General features: G+C 34.6%; 1 protein-coding gene across 3 annotated transcripts; it reads left to right on the forward strand.

The window, feature by feature from the left end:
* The first annotated feature begins 1,092 nt into the window (after positions 1-1,092).
* Positions 1,093-18,408, forward strand: LOC112054210 (REST corepressor 1). Of its 3 annotated transcripts, none has more exons than XM_052886132.1 (10): positions 1,093-1,411; positions 1,708-1,863; positions 3,558-3,772; positions 4,197-4,385; positions 8,951-9,060; positions 9,686-9,917; positions 11,535-11,688; positions 13,270-13,422; positions 13,957-14,045; positions 14,724-18,408. In XM_052886132.1, exons 1-10 carry the CDS (start codon positions 1,306-1,308, stop codon positions 14,814-14,816), a joined length of 1,497 nt encoding a protein of 498 aa, XP_052742092.1. In that variant the 5' UTR covers positions 1,093-1,305; the 3' UTR covers positions 14,817-18,408. The 3 variants fall into 3 exon arrangements, with proteins under 3 accessions (XP_052742092.1, XP_052742093.1, XP_023949679.1); XM_052886133.1 differs by having other exon boundaries at positions 1,094-1,411; positions 1,726-1,863; XM_024093911.2 differs by having other exon boundaries at positions 1,095-1,411; positions 1,711-1,863.
* Positions 18,409-19,359: the final 951 nt, after the last annotated feature.

A 19,359-nucleotide genomic window follows, 5' to 3' on the forward strand; every position in this document is an offset into this window, starting at 1 on the left:
TTCGTAATTTTAATGTGCTCAGACGAATTATATTTTTGTTATTACGACAAATTATACTTGTAATAGTTTCAAGTTTTTTTTGTCTGTCAGTATTATATAGTATTTTTGTTGATGGGATATCACTCTGAAACTACTGAATGAATCAAATGATACCCAACGACTTATTGTACCTACGATAATTCTACCCTTAGAGGGTTTAAAAGGGGCAAAAATTACTGCACTGATTTTGATAAAACCTGCACTGATCTCTAAGTTGGATTATACCTATAGCTACTCCACCTAAAAATTGCGAGCTGATCTAAAGTTTTGGAGATATATGCACGGACAAACGTACATACACTTATGTATGTTGACACACATGTATAATATAAGACGGTAAAAATAAAATTGGGATATGGTGTAAAATTTAGAGATAGTAAAAGGAGACAGGGTAAACCTCCTGCAATAACATTAAATTCTTTGGGATATGCCATTGAAGAGAAAGTAAGCAAGTAGATTGGAAAATGAACGGATGATGAAGGCACGATAATTTTGGAAGATATAAATTCTCGTAGGAAAGATTGAAAGATTCTGGGAGAGGCCGTTGCTAAAAAGTAAGACAATTTAATTTAATGGTGCCAAAAGATCAATTTAAAAATAAAATAATAATGTAAATTGTTATATTTCTAGGCTAAAATGATTAATTTAATGGTGATATGATGAAGCGCCATCTCTGGTTTAAAATGAAAGTTTTGAAAAATACACTAAATATTTTATGATAATCAGTATTTCAAGTTACATGAATATTCTTTATTTCTTTACAGATTTTACATAGGTACTTTTATTACTTTGAGGAAGTTACTGCCCAAAGATGTAAATTCCATGTTCAAGTTGTTTAATAGTTCTTTTTCCAGTCTGTACTGTAAGTGTTGCTGTATGTAAAAAATATAAAAGTAACAAATATTCTGTTTTAAAAATAAATTACACCTGATTTAACTTATTTCTTCAATAAATTAAGCATGTTGAAAATATTTCCAGAAAATTTTCACATTTTCTACATTAAATATTGTTATCCAAGAATTTATATGATCAAAAGTGAATGCCCGAGCTAAAGGTACAGACGCCATGAAATGAACCAAGGTAGCTAATATCTAGTTTGTCAAATTATTGATGCGGTGGTTTGAATCACGTTTGAATTGAAGTGCGAAGCTTCGCATTGAGTTTATTAATCGTATAATAGTGCAGCTAAAAATATCTTATCAATGGACTTATAAAGTGTGTAAATCAAAGGTGATATTAGTGTGATAGTGTGTAAAATTGGGAATCATGGTTTTGGCCGAACGAAGTAATGATGTTCGAAATGGGAAGCGTTCGAGAGGACCAAGCCCAAATGGTCACGGTAGCCCTGATTCAAGCTCTGAGGATGAAAATGGTAAGCTCCATATAGTCGTAAGGCAGTAGAATTTAAACATTTTCACTTACTCACCAAACATGTCTGGCTGCTGGCTGCATGACGGCGGTGCCTATTATCGCGCAGATTAAGATTTATACGCCAAATAATAAAATCTGTCAGTTTTTATTCAATAACTTTAAGCTTATTTTTTTGAAGTAAGTAATAATTTTGAATTCACAAAAATACAACATTCATGCTTTATTTTCATGCTTCTCTTCATCTGCTTTCATGCTGCGTTCACATCATCAAAACATCATAAAAAACTCAAAACCAAGCAGTAGTGCCATTTGCAGCTGAAAAAATAAGAGTGGGTCGAGATTATCAAGCAGTATGTCCTGAGTTGGAACCAGTTGAGCAGAGAAAACCAGATCAGATATCAGACAGAGCTCTTCTAGTTTGGTCACCAACATCTGACATTACAGATTTAAAGTGTAAGTAAAACATTTTTTTAATAAAAAAGGGCTTACTATCTGAAAACTATTGAGTTATCAGACATTTTTTTTTGAGCTGGCTGTATGTCTGGTAGCTCATTAAGTAATACTTTAGCGACTTTACTGTCATGGATCATTAATCAGTCTTTAAAACTATGCACTGACATATCTATACCTAGGCAAATTCGTTCGTAACACTCCAGATGGTCTGCGCGGGGCGTGAGGGCAGTAGCGATGCCCCGCTCGCACGACTTCATACCCGCGTAGTCCTTCCCTATGCCCCCCGCGCGCTCGACTTCACACCCGCGCAGTCTGTTACCCCCTTCGCCCGCATATCATGGGAATGTCATCAACAAACTTGCCAAGCTATAAGTTTACAGTCATCATTATCAGCCTATTTTAATAACCCATTATGTCAGACCCAGGGCTCCCTTGTAGGAAATAGGATATAGAGCTTAGACCCACTACTTAGCTCCAATTGAGTTGATTTAGGGTGATACTGTTTAAACTCTACAATTATCATCATCATTATCATTAGCAGCAGAGGGATGTCCACTGCTGGACATAGGCCTTTTGTATAGACTTCCAATCACCTTGCGACCCACTTAATTTCCTCGGTCCATCTAGCGGGAGGTCAACAATGCACTTTGCAGTGCACGGTCTCCATTCTACTCTACAATAGAGTAGAATAAATGTCACAAACTAAACAATTGGACATTACCCTAGAAAGAGAAAGAGGTTTAATATTGAGTCAGAAGATCTCACTACAAAAATTTGAGTACCTGGTTCAGTTCAGTAGGCCTAGCATCCTTTAATGACATATCTAATGTTGAAAAAAGACATGTTGTAAAACAATAGTGGTGCAGTTGAAATATTGTTGTCTAGAGAGAGTGATATCATTTTCTTGGCTGAAGATATGTCATGGTGCACATCTCTAGCCTACTAGTGTTATTGATATAAAATAAAATCAAAATTAATTTCTTTCAAGTAGGTAAGTTTAGTTAGCAAGCACTTTTAAAACATCAAGTTTGAATATTTGTTAAGACTACCACAATGCAATATATTCAAAGTAGGTACATATAGAAGTACAATTTGATAACAGGAACTGGTTTAAGAGACTTGCAAGATAAAGGAAAATATAAATGTAGTTAAATTAAAATTGATATAAAAGCTCATATTAAACCCACATGATATATTGTCGATGTATGCCTGACTAGTTTTGAACCCATACAGGGGGCCCTTAGTCATGAACTGGTCCTGATGAATTATTGTAATAAGATTGGTTCTTGATTGGGATTGAATGATTTATGACAATGAATTTCTTTAGATTTAAGTATGTTTAACCAGACTCACACACTGATTGTTTAAATTTAATTTTTTCTGCTGCCATTGTTGGCACATCCAATAAGTATATAAACAGATAATACTATGTATAGCATAATATATGTATTGTACCTAGTGAACCAAAGGGTTTCCTTGCATTTGGCTACATTTTGTTGAATCTTTAGGAGGGGATACCATCCCTCTGCCCTATGGTTACTCGTGAAATTATTTAGGTTTTAGGCATTATTTGATAAACAAAGAAGCAGATAGGTACTTAATTTGAAGAAGGTGACAGATGTAGTTGTTAATCAACTTCAAAAAAAGGAGGTGGTTCTAGACAATAACTTATTGTTGTAAAATATGATTTACAGTGGATGAGTATATAACAACAGCAAAAGAAAAATATGGCTACAATGGTGAACAAGCCCTCGGTATGTTATTCTGGCACAAACATGACCTCAGCAGAGCGTCTATGGACTTGGCAAACTTCACACCCTTTCCGGATGAGTGGACGGTGGAGGATAAAGTGCTTTTTGAGCAAGCCTTCCAGTTTCATGGCAAAAGTTTTCATAGAATACGACAAATGGTGAGTATGACTCAATGTCTGGGGGAATAACCATCTATTATTAGTATCCTAACAGAATTCCATATTGGTAGCCTAGAATTCTAGGGTGGGCACAGGTCCATTCTAGATTGGGCATACCCTCCTCCCTCCATATATGCCTATATGCCTATGATCTAAAGACTGCTTCTAAGCAAAAACTTTGCTAAAAGGGAAATCTGTAACTGTATTTTTATTAAAGTAACAAAAATATGTTACTATAAATTTATAAAAATTCTTAAATTACTTTAAATGCACAGTGGGTCAATGGAATGCAACTTTATACTAAGTTAAGATTTAATCAAGATACCTAATTAGGTTTTTTTGATAGAATGTATTAAAAACAAAGCAAAAAATTACATTATATTTTGTTTGAGAAGATACTTTCCTAATTATATTTTTCTATCAGTTACCAGATAAATCAATAGCATCTCTAGTCAAGTATTACTACTCATGGAAGAAGACCAGAACTCGAACATCCTTGATGGATGCAGTGGGCGAAGGCCGTAACCCCACCAGCTCGGGAACTGGTAAACGGGAGTCTGGAGCAGGTTCTGAACCTGGGGGCTCCGATAAGGACTCCGACAATGATGAAAAAGTATGTGTTTATGTGTATTGTTTATGTTGTTTTGATATATATGCTTTTGTTTATTGTTCTCCTCTTGTTTTGTATGCGTATCATTATTTGGTTATTAAAATAATCTAATGTGGCCTTAATGGAAGTTTTAGAAAAATAAATCTATGATGATTGTTTAAATATAACGGTTAGTATGAAAAGCTGAATTTTAAACAAATACAACACAGACTTGAATTTGTAGTAATACTTACCTCATAACTCAAAAACTTACATCAAGGACCTAAAAACATAGTAATAATAATTACTATAAATATTACTCTGAAAGAGTGTATCTGGATTGTCCAATGGTTATTTTTGAAACCGTTTACACACAATTAATAAATAATTCATTGGTCGCTCAGTAAATAGAAATGCAGAGTAGACAATTTTTTAAATAATGAGTAGTGTACATTCATATTACTCTTACATTAATATACACAGTTTATTGATTCAATATAAATTTTTCACTTAATTTGGTATATTGCTCTGACAACTTTTTAGTTATTAACATTTGGATTTATTTAATAAAGTCAAATTCCCTTTAATATTATTTAGCCCCTATGTGACAGCACTTGTTTCGAAGTTACATACTCAATTTAAAATTACAAACAATACTCAATTTGATGTAGAGATGGTCTCTGTACAGGGACCTTTGTCATCATAGCTTGTATTATCTATCTATTAATGATTGAGATGTATTCTGAATACTGTATATCTGGGGGCATGGCAGTGCCCTCGCCAAGTCGAGCAATAAGTGTTTATCAGGAAGGACATTTTATCCATTGTGTGTACTCTCCCATATTTTTTTTTTAAATTGCTTTGCCTGTCTGGAAGCACCAAAGCCATAAACAATATGATTGAGTCATATCAGTCATAGACACAAAGCACTTATTTGGCTTAAAATGTTAAATTGGCAGAATTTTGTTAAGGATAATTGAATATTGGTAATGACAGAGGTGGACTTTACACCGCGGTGTAGTCCGCGGAGGCAAGTCCCAGCCGGTTGGTGGGCCTTCACTGCGCGCGGGCCATCAAGGCGAGGTGGGTTCTACTCTTGCCCACAGTGTATCATTGCTATGTGATGGGCGACTATATGTTTCACTCAAGTATCTCGAGTTACTACTCTTTGGAATCGAATTAACACTTCTATTTGATTGATAAACATTGTACTTTGACATTATGAATTTGAAACAATATCTAGATTTTGTATGTTTGAAATAATACGTAGATAAATTTTGGAAAAAGCTGTAGAGGTTAGAGGTAAGGACTATATCATGTAAATTGTAAGGTTTTTGTGTTAATGCTAAATAATTTACTCATCTCATAGTTCAGACTCTCAAAATCCAGACTAGAATTGTGCTACGCGATATGAAAACAACTTAACAATTTGTAGAGTGAAGTATGTATGACTTTGAATCCATCCAATGCTTATAAATGCGAAAGTAAGTCTGTCGGTCTGTTATCTTGATCCACTGACGGTTTTGATAAAATTTGGTACAGAGATAAATAAGAACTTAGAGACATTGTCTCTTTTTTACCCCAGAAAATCCATGATATCGCGGGATTCGTAAAGTAGATTTTCACCCGAAACTAGTGGGATTCACTCCGATTTTTAACCATGTTTTAAAATATTTTAATATGAACAACATTCACCATTAAAAAATATAAACTCAAAATCTAACTTTAATTAATAAAGCTTTCTATTAAACTTACATTCAGGCTCTCGCCTATTTAATATTTAGATTACTTAATACTTTGGTAGTTTCTATATTTCAAATACAAGAGATGATGTTCCTTACCTCTGACCTGCATATTTAAATCTAACTGCCAGCGAACCTGTTACTTGTTGATTATTTTTTGGCTCTATTAATATAAACAGACAAAGAGTTAACTTGAGTAACTGGAGTTTAAAAAAAAATACGACTCGTCCCATCACTATTACAATAACTGGATGTATTCTGTCTTCTTCCATTATCTCACTGTTTTATCTGTTTATTGGTGTGTTGTCTTCCCTAATTTGATGTTTATCAAATCAATGTCAAGCCGTGCCTTGCCATGTGGCCATTACATGTAACCAGTCACAGAGATCATAGGTTTATGCACTAGTCATTGTTTTATATATATATGTTCATTTTCATATCAACCTTTGAAGCATTTGCTTGATTCCAGCTTTTTTTATAATTTCATTAGTTGAAGGTTTTTTTTTTAATTTCTTTTTATTTTGTACATCATTGATTTCTTATAAACTTGGTAGAACCTCTACCAATTTAAAGATTTGTTCGGTTTAAAGTCAAATAAACTCTTTTAAGACCTTTAAATTGAAGTAAGCAAATAATTGGACTTTTAATTTATAGCCAGATGCAATTACTGCATAATTTTGCAGTAGAAAAGTTGGTACGATTTCTGATGTTTTGTTAATGTTAATATCAACTGTGGTTTATGTTGCATGTTGGTGAGACTAGATTTCATAATTAGTATACTTAATTGAGAAGTAAATTCAATTTAACAGCAATTCATTTATTTTAGATTATGTCATTTTGTCAGACATTTTATCAATTAATTTTCGTTTAAATTTTTTTGTTGCGCGTTTTTTCTTGGACTGTGCTTATTTTTTTTTTAAGTTTAACTGCTCTGCATTTTTATCTACAGACTGTCTTTTATCATGTTCACATAATTATTTATAACAAAACAATCTATACAAAGTTTTTAATGAATCATCATATTGAGGATATCTAATACATTATACAATCGTGTCACAATTATAAGCAGCATATAACATTTTGGTTGTGGTCATTCTATATTTGAAATACATATGCAAGCAATTTAGCGTTCCGGAACGATGTCGTGTTGTAACCGAAAGGGGATGTGGATTTTTATCCTCCTAACAATTTAGCCCACTTCCATCTTAGATTGGATCACCACTCACCATCAGGTGAGATTTGTAGTCAAGGGCTAACTTGTAAATAATAAACAAAAAATTACATGGTAAATTCTGATTTCGTGGCAAGTGGGACAAAATTATGAACGTAGCCGTAGTGGTGGGGTATTTTCTAGGAGGTAATAACCTATACTACAGCCTTTCTTGATGAGTACTGTTTAACAACAAACAAATTGAAAATAAGGGTTTCAATCTCTAGTCATTTTACTTAATTATAAATATTATTAGAATTATAATTAACTTGTTCTTAAATTAATGAAAATAAATTTGATTAATAAGTTTAGAACAATTAGTAATGGTTAATATATTTTATATAACAGTTTATAAACAAAACATACATAATTTGACATAAACAAGTTATGAAATGACATGCGTTTTCTACCTTCATTTCTAATTTGTTTGTTGGTAAACAGTATACTCATTAAGTATGTAGTATAGTCCCACAATTTTCTGAATCCCACTGAAGTCTAGATGGAATGAAAGAAAAATGCTCTATAACTATGGTTCGCTATGGACGCTCATTATTTTGTCCACCATGAATATCCCATACACAAAGTTCTAGTTGAATGGTCATGAAACAATATTTTGTTCCTGGTCCAAATTAAAGCTATAGTCTGGCAAGTTCCTTGATAACACTCCCATGATATGCGGGCGACAGGGGGAAAGACTGCGCGGGTGTGAAATCGTGCGTGCGGGGAAGTGACATGCATCAGTCGTGGGCTTTTCATTCATCGCTACACGGCTCCTACCCTGCGCGCAACATCGGGAGTGTTACGAACGAAGTTGCCAAGCTATAATGTATTGTTTATTTACTTGCTATCCAATGTACTGACAATTTCCGATTAATTGGTTACTTACAATGACAATAAACGAAATGTCAATAATGAATGCCACACAATGTTATATGTTACTTATGACATATAAAATTGTTCTTATCCGTGTATTACAATCTAATTGTGCTAGCACCTTACCTTTTCCCTTTAATTCACCTCAGTGTTCCCGCATGCTTCCTTTAACAGCCCCCATGGATTTTATGTTGTTAAAAATGTGTGCAGAATATCGTTTAACGGGTTTTTAAATGAAGTGTGTGAGGAGTTGTTGACGAATTTTTAAATATATATCTAAAATTTGCAAATAAAACACCTCTCGTATCGATTTCTAATTTTATTTACTTGAGCACTTAACTAGCTGGTTATGGGAATCATACGTACATTTCAAGAGTACCAAAATGCTTATAAAATGATACAAATTGTCAAATTTTGCCATTAACTGCTCCTAACATTTCTCTATTAAAAAAATATACCGAGAGTTTGAGAACCTCCTTTTTGTTTTTGAAGTCGGTTAAAAGTATAGACATTAGTGAATATTCGCTATTTAATTTCTCTTAAGTTTGTGGTAAAATTGTTTCCCAATGAATATGTCATTTGCAATATCTCACAAAACCCATAGATAGAGCTTAATTAGAGGTGCAAGCAGATTTTGATATGTATTTAAAAATTTGTTGAGATATTTCGTCTTAGGTAACAGTTGAATAAGTTGAGAAGTGTTGTGGTGGTTGGTTAGGCGTGAAGTGAAGTGAAGTGTAGTAAAATATTGCATTGGGGTTTAGGGCGAAGGCGGCGACGCGACCAAGTGGTGCTCCGTGTGCGGGATTCTGTGCACTTACACCACCGCGCACAACTCGCACAAGTTGTGCCAGGCATGCCTTGTGCACGCCAGGTCGGTAAACACAATATTTTGAATATACCCATCCTCATATTTAAAAAAAAAATTATATAATACCATAGATCGCGACCTCCGTACGGGATTAACACTTTTTTGTATTTTTTTTTTAAATTAACATTTCAATATTATTTTCGATTTATAGTGGCCTATACTTGCTTCAATAGTCAGTCACCTTTGCTTAATTTAGCATTACAAAACAGTATTTTCAGTTTCGAATGTTTTTTTTATTAATAGAACTCAAAACTACTGTCAATGAGTAAATAGTGCTGTGTGCCTAGTGGGAGTTTTCAATATTTTCATACTGTTACTATTACGTTGACGTAAACGCAAATTTATATGGAATTGAAACATAGTGCAGTAGTGACACTAGATGGCACTGTTTCAATTCCTTAGAAATTCGCGTTTACGTTACGTGGCAGTAACGGTATCAAACTGCCACTAGGCTCTCTGTTCAGTTTAACGGAGTGGGTTATAAGAAATGTAAATTTGGCCATTGTTGATCCCTTACGTAGCGAATAGCGGGTAGATTTTGTTTGGGTGCATTTAGCATGAGGCACACAATGACACACGCTTGCGGTGGAGTGTAGGGTTTGTTTGAACGTTCGCGGTGATGTGACAGACGCACGGGCTCGATGCGACCGCTGTGCGGGCCCTCGGGGCGGCGCGGGCCCGGCTCGAAACAGCAGCGGTACAAGCACCGGCTGCCGCGGGGCATTTACCTCAATCACGACGATCTCGTTGCCATGGCGACCGGCCCGCAGCCCGGCGACGCCACGCAACCGGGCCTGGTCAATCAGGGCGAGGCTATGCTCAAAGCGATGGACAGAGAAATTATCTCGCTCAAGAGACAAGTAAGACGCAACCCGCCATCCGATGACGCTATGTAGCTCACATTCTCACCCTTACGATCTCAGCCGACGCTCACGCTTCTCGCCCACTATTGGGATCGTGCGCGCATTGATTCATAACATCCAAGCATAGCAAATGCCGCATGTCTTTTCGGCTCTTAGTAGATTCTTCCTTCCGAACCGCTGATAAAGTCACTACAAAAAGACAAACTTGACATTTCAAAAGTGCTTGCAAACCAAGCCTACTTGAAATAAACTAATTAAGGATTTATGAATTTTGAAAATATGCTGATTTATTGCTAAAAATTTGTCAGGGCTACTGCGTTAGTTGCTTCAATTTTTGTAAGCGACATAACATGAAGTCAATTTTGTAGCAGCCTGTTAAAATCAAAGCTTGCCAACATTGTGGTTGTGATGGCAATGTAGTGGCAATTTTCAATGTTTTCATACTGTGACTATCGCGTAACCGTAAACGTGAATATCTAAGGAATTAAAACACTTGTGCAGTAGTGCTACTAGATAGCTCTGTTTGAATTCCTTAGAAATTCGCGTTTACGGTTACGCGATCGTCACGCGATTGAAAACTGCCACTAGGCCCCCAGGTTTATTTATGCAGACGTTTGATGTCTTTTCATAAATCAATATTGAAACATACTACTGAGAGTTTAGAGAGAACTAAGGTTTATTATGCAATGCACGTTCCTATGTAGTGGGCGGAGATCTTGTACTTAACATCCATTAATTTTATACTCACCATGGTATGTTACTAATAGAATTGTGTGATGTAACGTGGAGAATGTGATATGATAAACTGATCTGAATTCGCATAATACTGTAGTTTTACTCCGACATTGCATTAGGCGATTTAACAATGTATTCTGCACACATCAAGTAGTATAATTGTTTTTTTTTTCATTTAATTTTTTTCTTTTATGCCATTTTTTATTGACTTAGTTTGTTTTTGGCAACTTCCATGTACAATGCAGTGAGAGTCCTGCGTATAGTTTTAATTTGGATAATCCAGATATGCGCACCCCGAATCCTGCCTGACAATTACAAGGTGACGTCACGAAACTTGAATGCAACCTCCTTAGATATCACGAGGAATATTATAAAGAGGTATAGTAGGGGGTAATTTCTAAATTCTTTTACCACTAGAAAGCCACGTAACTTGTAAGTGTCATAAGCTATATTTTATCCCCGAATTCTCACGGGAACAAAAAAAACGCGGGCGAAACCGCGGGGCGTCGGCTAGTATTAATAATAATTTAACGACGTTCCATTACTTTACACACACAAAAGTGAATGTCACCTTAAACATTCAAAGTTAGACATTTTACCTGAAATAGATGGTTCAGTCTTCCATAGACTTTTCTTATTTAAGTTTAAAATACATCAACCAAGTTGACTATTGTTGTTCTACTTATTGTATTGCAATGCAAAACGAACGAGATTATGAATATAATTGACAGTCCTCGCCCGCGCAGTACAAGTTACATGTTTGCCTCTATTTACTAAACTCGCATTTTCAACTTTCGTGACGTCATATTAACGACTCTTAAAAATTGCTGTTTGGAATATATTTTGAGGGTACGCGTGTTAATTGTTGTTTATGCTCAGGTCCAACAACATAAGCAACAGTTGAGCGCGATGAAGCGCAAAGTTGGCGACGCCGGTGTTGAGGAGCTTCGGCCCGGGGAGCCCCCCGCAAAGATCAACTCGCGATGGACTAACGACGAACTACTCATGGCAGTCACGGCAGTCAGGAAGTATGGTATGTTGTTCAATATTAAATATTGAATTGAATTCCTTAACCCTACATCCTGTAGTCACAAGTCTAGGATTCTGCTCGGAGTTTTCCCTCTTTACCACGCGATGGACCCGGCACCTGCCCGATGAATCCACGGAATGCTAAGAAATTCGTCTCTTGAAAGACCACCGTATAAAAATTAATTACTCATGGCAGTTACGGCCGTCAGAAAATACGGTATGTTGTTCAATATTAAATATTGAATTGAATTCCTTAACCCTACATCCTGTAGTCACAAGTCCAGGACTCTGCTCGGAGCTTTTTCCCTACCTCGTGATGGACTCGGCACCTGCACGGTGAATCCATGAAATGCTAAGACATTCGTCTCTCTCTTGAAGGACCACAGTATAAAAATGAATAAATATTATGGTCCAAGTTCGGGTATAAGAAATATTTTCTATCATTTATTTCTTATCCCAAATAAATAACAGATGAGGGTATATATCTCGTACTATTACGACCTAACAAACGAACTGACTAAAAATGGCTATGTGCTTAGTTTGTACGCCGTAGAAGTGGGTGCGAGAGTATTACGAGAAAAATCTCTTTATAATTTGCATAAAGACCTTGGCCTCTTTAGAACTACAGTAAGTTCTATATTAGAACGTGTATCCAAAGCTGCTCTAGTATTATCTTACCAAATTTGGCTATTTAGGGAGGGACGAGAAGGGTAGTGTTATTCGATTGCCAAGGAATACCTTAACCCTACACATTTTGGTCACAAGTCAGGGCTCTACTCTGAGATTTTCTCTCTGCCACATGATGGACCCTTTAGGTAGAGTATTGTAGAAGTTTACTATATGGGGTAAGAAGAATCTCGAATTTACCTAAAATAATTTTTTGTTATGCAATTTGTTATGCAAGACATCAAAATTGTTTTTTCTTGCTGTGACTGTTTTCTAATAGTTCTAAGCAAGAAGTCTTAGGACTAGCAGACGCTCGGGACTTCGTCCGCATGAAAGTCGTTGTAAACTTTCAACTACCTCTACCCTACCCTCATCATCATCAACGCATATTTGGCTCACTGCTGAGCTCGAGTCTCCTCAGAATGAGAGGGGTTAGGCCAATAGTCCACCACGTTGGCCCAATGCGGATTGGCAGAATTCACACACGCAGAGAATTATTTCTCTGAAGTGCAGGTTTCCTAACGATGTTTTTCCTAAATTGTTTGATACATGTGATATTTATGAATGTTATTTAAACGGGTACATACCACGATAAAACGACGAGATTTTTATTGTCGATATTTCAAAAGACAATAAAAATCTCGTCGTTTTATCGTGGTATGTACCCGTTTAAATAACATTCATAATGAACAACCACGAAATAAGTTTAAAATGTGATATTTAATTTCTTAAAATGCACACAACTAAAATTGATTCGTATCTCTTCAACATCCTGTTTTGTGATATGAAGTAGACAGTCTTATAATAATAATAATAATAATAAGCCCTTTATTCTGTGATAAGAAATTACATTTTTTACATCTATTACATTGTGTTAATTTTTTTTTTAAATGACTTATAATATAATGTTAAATAACAGGTAAAGACTTCCAAGCCATCGCAGAGACGCTCGGCACGAAGACGGAGGCGCACATCCGCACGTTCTTCATCTCGTACCGGCGCCGCTACAACCTGGACGCCGTGCTGCGCGAGCACGAAGCCGACCGCGGCAACGCTAACCACATACAACCCGGTGAGTTACGCTCAGTCCAGAAAGGGCGAATTCGCCGCGATTCTCTCGCGCGGCCGTTGCGTCCACAAGGCGCGTACCAACGCGCGAGTGTTTGAGGAGGAATTCAGTACGAAACATGGAGTTGAACGTGCACTCGCTCTAGAGTTCGCGCGTTAACTGGACGCAACAAGGCGTCCCTTTCCTTTTTTTTTTTCGCGGGGAAATCTCTTTCTGAAATACCCGACTTACTGGAGGACAAGACGAGATATGTGGGATTTACCACTAAAACCCCCTCGGTGGCCACCCTCAGCGCATTTTGGTGGCGTCCCTAGTATTGCGCGCGAGTCGAGATACTAGGGACTTGTGACGATGCTTGTGGACGCAATGTATTGATATCTAGTACTTCGACAAGGGGCTAAAGACATCCCACCACCTCCATCGGCTGATAATGATGAATGAAATGATGATAAAATAATGTAGCCTTTAAGAATAAAAATAAGAAAAATTAATCTTACTGTTGTGTATTGTTCTAATGATTTGTGTATTTTGTCAAAGGTACAACAAGCACAGAGTCTACAGACAACGATGTTGCGAACACAACCGCAAATAGCGGGAGTGGATCAACACAGGCTAAGGATGAGAAAGTAAGTCACTGGTTTGTAAAACAAATACCGTCTACGGCGTTGTGACGTCACAGAACGTCAGTGGCGTAGCGTGTACAAATTTATAGGCGTGGGCAAACACGCAAATGCGAGGCCCCTATTTAACTGACGAAAAAGTAAAGCAGATTCTCATTTGTCCGAATTTGATGGTTCTTTTTTGTTTCAAATTTCAAAATTCATTTATTGATCTAAAAACATGTATAATATAAAATTGAATGCGTTAACGGTAAGGCCTTTGCCCACGCCTTGTTACGCCACTGCAGAACGTTATAGAGCGATTCACGGCAGCACTGCAACGATGGCCCTTTTTCTGCGAAAGTAATTATCGCAGATACACTGTTACTTCTAGAAAACTACTCTACTATTAGCTGACTTTTAGTGACTAGTGTAGTGTTAAGCTACATGGACGATCACGTGAACAAAGTGACCTAGAGACGTAATAGTTAGTGAAAGACTAAGATTAAATTATTGGACGTTATCTTACCATAATAACAATATATTATAAGTTTAGCTTAAAGTTAAATCACTAATTAGTCACATAAGTAGGCTAGATCGTAATTTTATGAAGTACCACATTGGTATTTTCGAATAGAAAAAAAAAAACTAGAAAAAAAAAATGTCAAATACTTAATTTTTTTTAATAAAGTAATTGTTTTACAGACGGAAGTGGACAGCGAAGGCGTATCCATCGGCGCGTCAGCGGAGCAAGGCGGTCCGCCCACCACGCCGCCCAAACACAAGCCCGCCAAGTGATGCCCACCAGTCAAGCGGCATGCCAGATAAACGGTCACACATACCACATGTATTGTATACTAGCGGATGCTTATCACCCTTCGAATTTTAGTATTCTTTGTATAGAAAGTCATACAAGTGCGTTCACTGATCCGCATCGAACGGATTTTACCTACCGTAAAATTAAAAATCCGTTTGATGCGATACGTCCGATACCTACGATGCGGATTAGTGGACGCCTGCCATAATCTGACGCTGTCACAAAAACCTTAAACAATAACCACAAAAACTTAGCGAACGTTTAATAATTACTACAAATAACTTCCCTGCTAAATTTCATCTTTGTGCGTCAAGTGGTTTTCGATTTATCGTGATATTTAGAAGACTAGCGAACGTTCGCGACATCGTCCGCGTGAAATTCAGATATTTCACAAAACCTGGAACAATGGCTTTGGCTATATTTATTTTCTTATAAATCATGGTATGATTACAATAATACTATCTATATAATAATAAATAATAATACTATATAAGAAAACGATTTTTATCCTAAAAAAAAAAACAGTAAAAATCTATTTCATTCGAACAGAACTGTGGGCGTCGGATAGTCTGTTACAAAAACTATATAAAAGTCTACATGTATTTATATATTACATTGTTAGACAGTTGTATCTCAATCAAAGATATATAAAATCAGTGGAATATCTATTTTCACATATATTATGCGTTTAACAAACATTTAGTAGATTTTTTTTTATTTTTCGCCGGGCGATTTCAGTCTGTTGATCTGTTCTTGAAGTAGTGAAATTATCAGATATAGGATATTGAAAACTGTTGTAAAACGTCACCATTGCAGTAACTAAAATTCTACGAGGATGAAAGATATTTTAGTTTTTGATAAAATCAAGTGTATTAAATTTATTTTTACCTTTGAAATAAGAGGTTCATGATCAGAAAGGTTTGAAATGATTCTTACATTATTTGAATCATGGATATACATGAAGGTTTTGATGGATAATTTTCTATAACCAATAAATATACCATTTATATGATAATCACAATAATAGGATAATCACACATTTAAGTAAACCTTATATTTGTCGTAAACTACATAAAACCCCTATGACCACTATTTTAACGCAGGGCGTAACATTGATTAATATTATGTGTGCGATTGTTTTGTATAGATTTAAAGAAAAAATATATTCCCATTATGAAAATATTTATTTTTTTAACATAGATTTTGTAACAGAAATGTTACGGTACATATACGGTACTTTACTTTATCACAAGTAAATAAATAAGGCCGATGCCTCATTACTGCGTTGCGTTGCATCGTCGCAACGGATCAAATAATAGGGATGATGTCAGTTTTTTTAAATTGTATATAAATTAGGAGTATGTAACAGGATATCTACGATCATTACTTTACGGAAGGGATTTCAAGGGTCAGATTTGCGGTGCTGCCACGGATCCCAGATAAAAGCCCCATACAAAATGGTACGATTTAATGACGTCGTAGGTTATAATGATCATTAGATTTGAATGGGCCTTCAAACAAAATTACTAATAACTATAAACATAAACGCGAAAATAACAAAAAGTTATTTGTGCGTTTATGTTTATAGTTCATGTATTGAAAAAGATAAAAGATATTTAAAAGATTTTGAAATTTTATAATCTTATTTATTTTATAAAGCAAATATCCAGACAATATTTGTATGGATGTTAAGTATAAATTAGTTAAACATTGACTTTATTTACCCGAATGTTTCATAAAAATCAATATATTCAAACCTAGTCATTATCCCTATTGCAGCTCAAGAGGACGATGCACGTCATTCTCGACAATAGGCTAGTTGACGCATTTTTTTAAACAGTCTTAAATTGTTAATTATCGTCATATTAGATCGTAAAAACTATATTGTATTTTTTTAGACATTAATACTTCCAAAGGAGGTCACATTTAACATGGAAATCTTCATTGTTGAATACTACATGAAAAAAAGTTCATTTTTGGAGGATTAAATTACAACTAACTATTTGTTGAATAAATAAAAGATATTTATTATACGTACACCACAGATAAATAACTTATTATCAGGTGATCATTTGTTTTCGAGTTTTTATATCGGATCGGATCGGATATGTGAACGCATACGTTTGCAACGACGCTGCGACGACAACTTATCGCAACGCACTAATGGGACCAGAGCCTTACCGTTTTACGAGTACATTATGAAATAACTTCATATGCTGCAGCAATTAATATCCATGACTTTTTTAAACATAAAATATAATATTATGGAGATTTTCATTTCCGATAGCTATGCGAAAATTCTTGAACGTCTCACGATTATGTACAAATTTGTACATAGAATTTTGTAAATATTAATTTTATAACTGTAATGTGACATAAGGTAATATCGAAATATCGAAAATAAAAATAGTTATTTGTAGATGTTTGTGTTTACCGTCTGTATAACGACTAAGTATAGTTACAATACGTAGATGTTATATAGAGTTGTAAGGTTAGCTTTGTTCCATATCCACTGGCCTCATTAATTTAAGATATTCAAAATTAAAAGACCAATACTAATATTTGGGCGGATATATTTAATTTTGAATATCTTTTATATATCGTATACTCGCATGTCTAAAGTACTATCCTAATATTTAATATAATATAGAGATAAAATTATTATTATATTTTGCACATTTTAAGTTTTTAGTCCTGGCTTCCTTATTCTTACCTGTTCCAGATATGGTACATAATGTTTTTTTAATTATCTTAACAGAGAAAAACGTGTGATTTTTTTCATTTCTTTACATACTGTTGTGTAAGAAATAAAAAATAAGCGATATGTATTGACGGAATAATTAAATTATCTAATAAGAAAGTTATTCGAATTTCATACTTGAAATTATTGTTAGTAATAATGGGCGGTCAATAAAATACGTCATATGTTAAGGCGGGGGTAGTGGACAAGGGGGAAGGGCGTCCAAAGTATGATGACGTCACATTTATTAATAAGTTTGACGTCGACGTCGATGACGTCACTTTTTTAAACACGCCCACCAAAAAGGAGATCTTTGAAAAATTACAACACAAGATGCATAAGTTAGTCATCCCTCCTAATGTATATAAAATTACATTTTTCTGGAATGTTTAAAGAAAAATAATATTAATAGATAGCTAGACAAGTTTACGTAGATTATAATTTAGGAGTAATTTTTTATTGCCATGTATGAAATTTTAAGAAAATAACAGTTTTAATCATTAGGACCTATTAAGTGAATCGCAACTATGAGCAGGAAACTCGGTAATAGTATTTATAACTAAATAAACGCTTCATATAAAAACTATGACTATTATATAAAAACAAATATATGTCTGTATCTATCTGTCAATATAACGTATGTTTATTATAAAGATCATTAGCACGTCATGGAAATGTATATTTGCCGTAAACCCAACACAAACGTTGACTAATTACGAATAATTACGTAAAAGTAGCCGATAACCTTAGTGAAGTACGACATTAACTGTAGTACATTAAAATAAATAAAAAAAACTAATTTTCATGTGCGTTGAACTAACACCAAAACTGAAGTTGAAATAAAAGCACCTACCTATCTACTAAAAAGATATACATTTTCAATTAATTAAAAAAAAAATATTTCAAGTAAAAAAAATAAGGTTTTACGTCGAAATCGCATTCGCAGGGTACATTATATATGTCTCCGTTAAATTGTAAAATACGTTAGTTTATAACCTCACTTGCGATATTGTAATCTGTCGATATATTGTGAACTGAACATACTGATTACAATTTAACGTGTTGTTTGTTTTCGGTATATTATAATCGAAGTGAAACCGTATTCATCAGTATGTTCAGTTCACAATATATCGACAGATTACAATATCGCGAGTGAGATTATAAACTAACATAGTTGACAATTTAACGGCAACATGTATAAATCAATATTCACATAATTGTGTATTTATTTGGTATTATGACAGGTTTTAAAAATCACGAGATTTTTTTTTATACAACGCAAAAAAATGGGTCATAGGTCAATATACAAATATAATAGACATGTATGATATGGGTACCTACATAATTATATTAAAATTAGACCCCTGTAGTTAAGGGTATCTTTGCTTCAACAAAGTTCTTTTTGACATAAGTCAATAAATTTTTCAATAAAATATTCTATCGACCGATATTCTAGTAATTATTTGATTATACCACTACATCAAAAATGATTTTTATGTAGTAACAATAGCTTAATTTTAATAATGTAGCTACAGAATTCTATATTATAGACAAATGTTACTAAATAATGACGATATTTTTGTACACATAAAAGACATTCAATAATCCATATTTTTATTAAAATTAGGGTCATATAAAATAGATTATCATTGCTCTAGTACTAATTATAAATTAGGCTTTAAGTTCCTTTAATATCTAATAGTTTCACGGTAAGCATAAATAAATTTAACATTATTATATAGCTTTAATACATGTCTATGTTCGGGCAATGACAGTGATCATAC

Source organism: Bicyclus anynana, chromosome 16 (genome assembly GCF_947172395.1).
Source record: "Bicyclus anynana chromosome 16, ilBicAnyn1.1, whole genome shotgun sequence".
Lineage (NCBI taxonomy): Eukaryota > Metazoa > Arthropoda > Insecta > Lepidoptera > Nymphalidae > Bicyclus > Bicyclus anynana.

Coding starts and splice junctions, on each gene's coding strand:
- LOC112054210 (XM_052886132.1), top strand. CDS start 1,306: ATGGTTTTGGCCGAACGAAGTAATGATGTTCGAAATGGGAAGCGTTCG. Junction 9,061..9,685: donor GCATGCCTTGTGCACGCCAG/GTCGGTAAACAC, acceptor GTGATGTGACAG/ACGCACGGGCTCGATGCGAC. Junction 11,689..13,269: donor CACGGCAGTCAGGAAGTATG/GTATGTTGTTCA, acceptor GTTAAATAACAG/GTAAAGACTTCCAAGCCATC.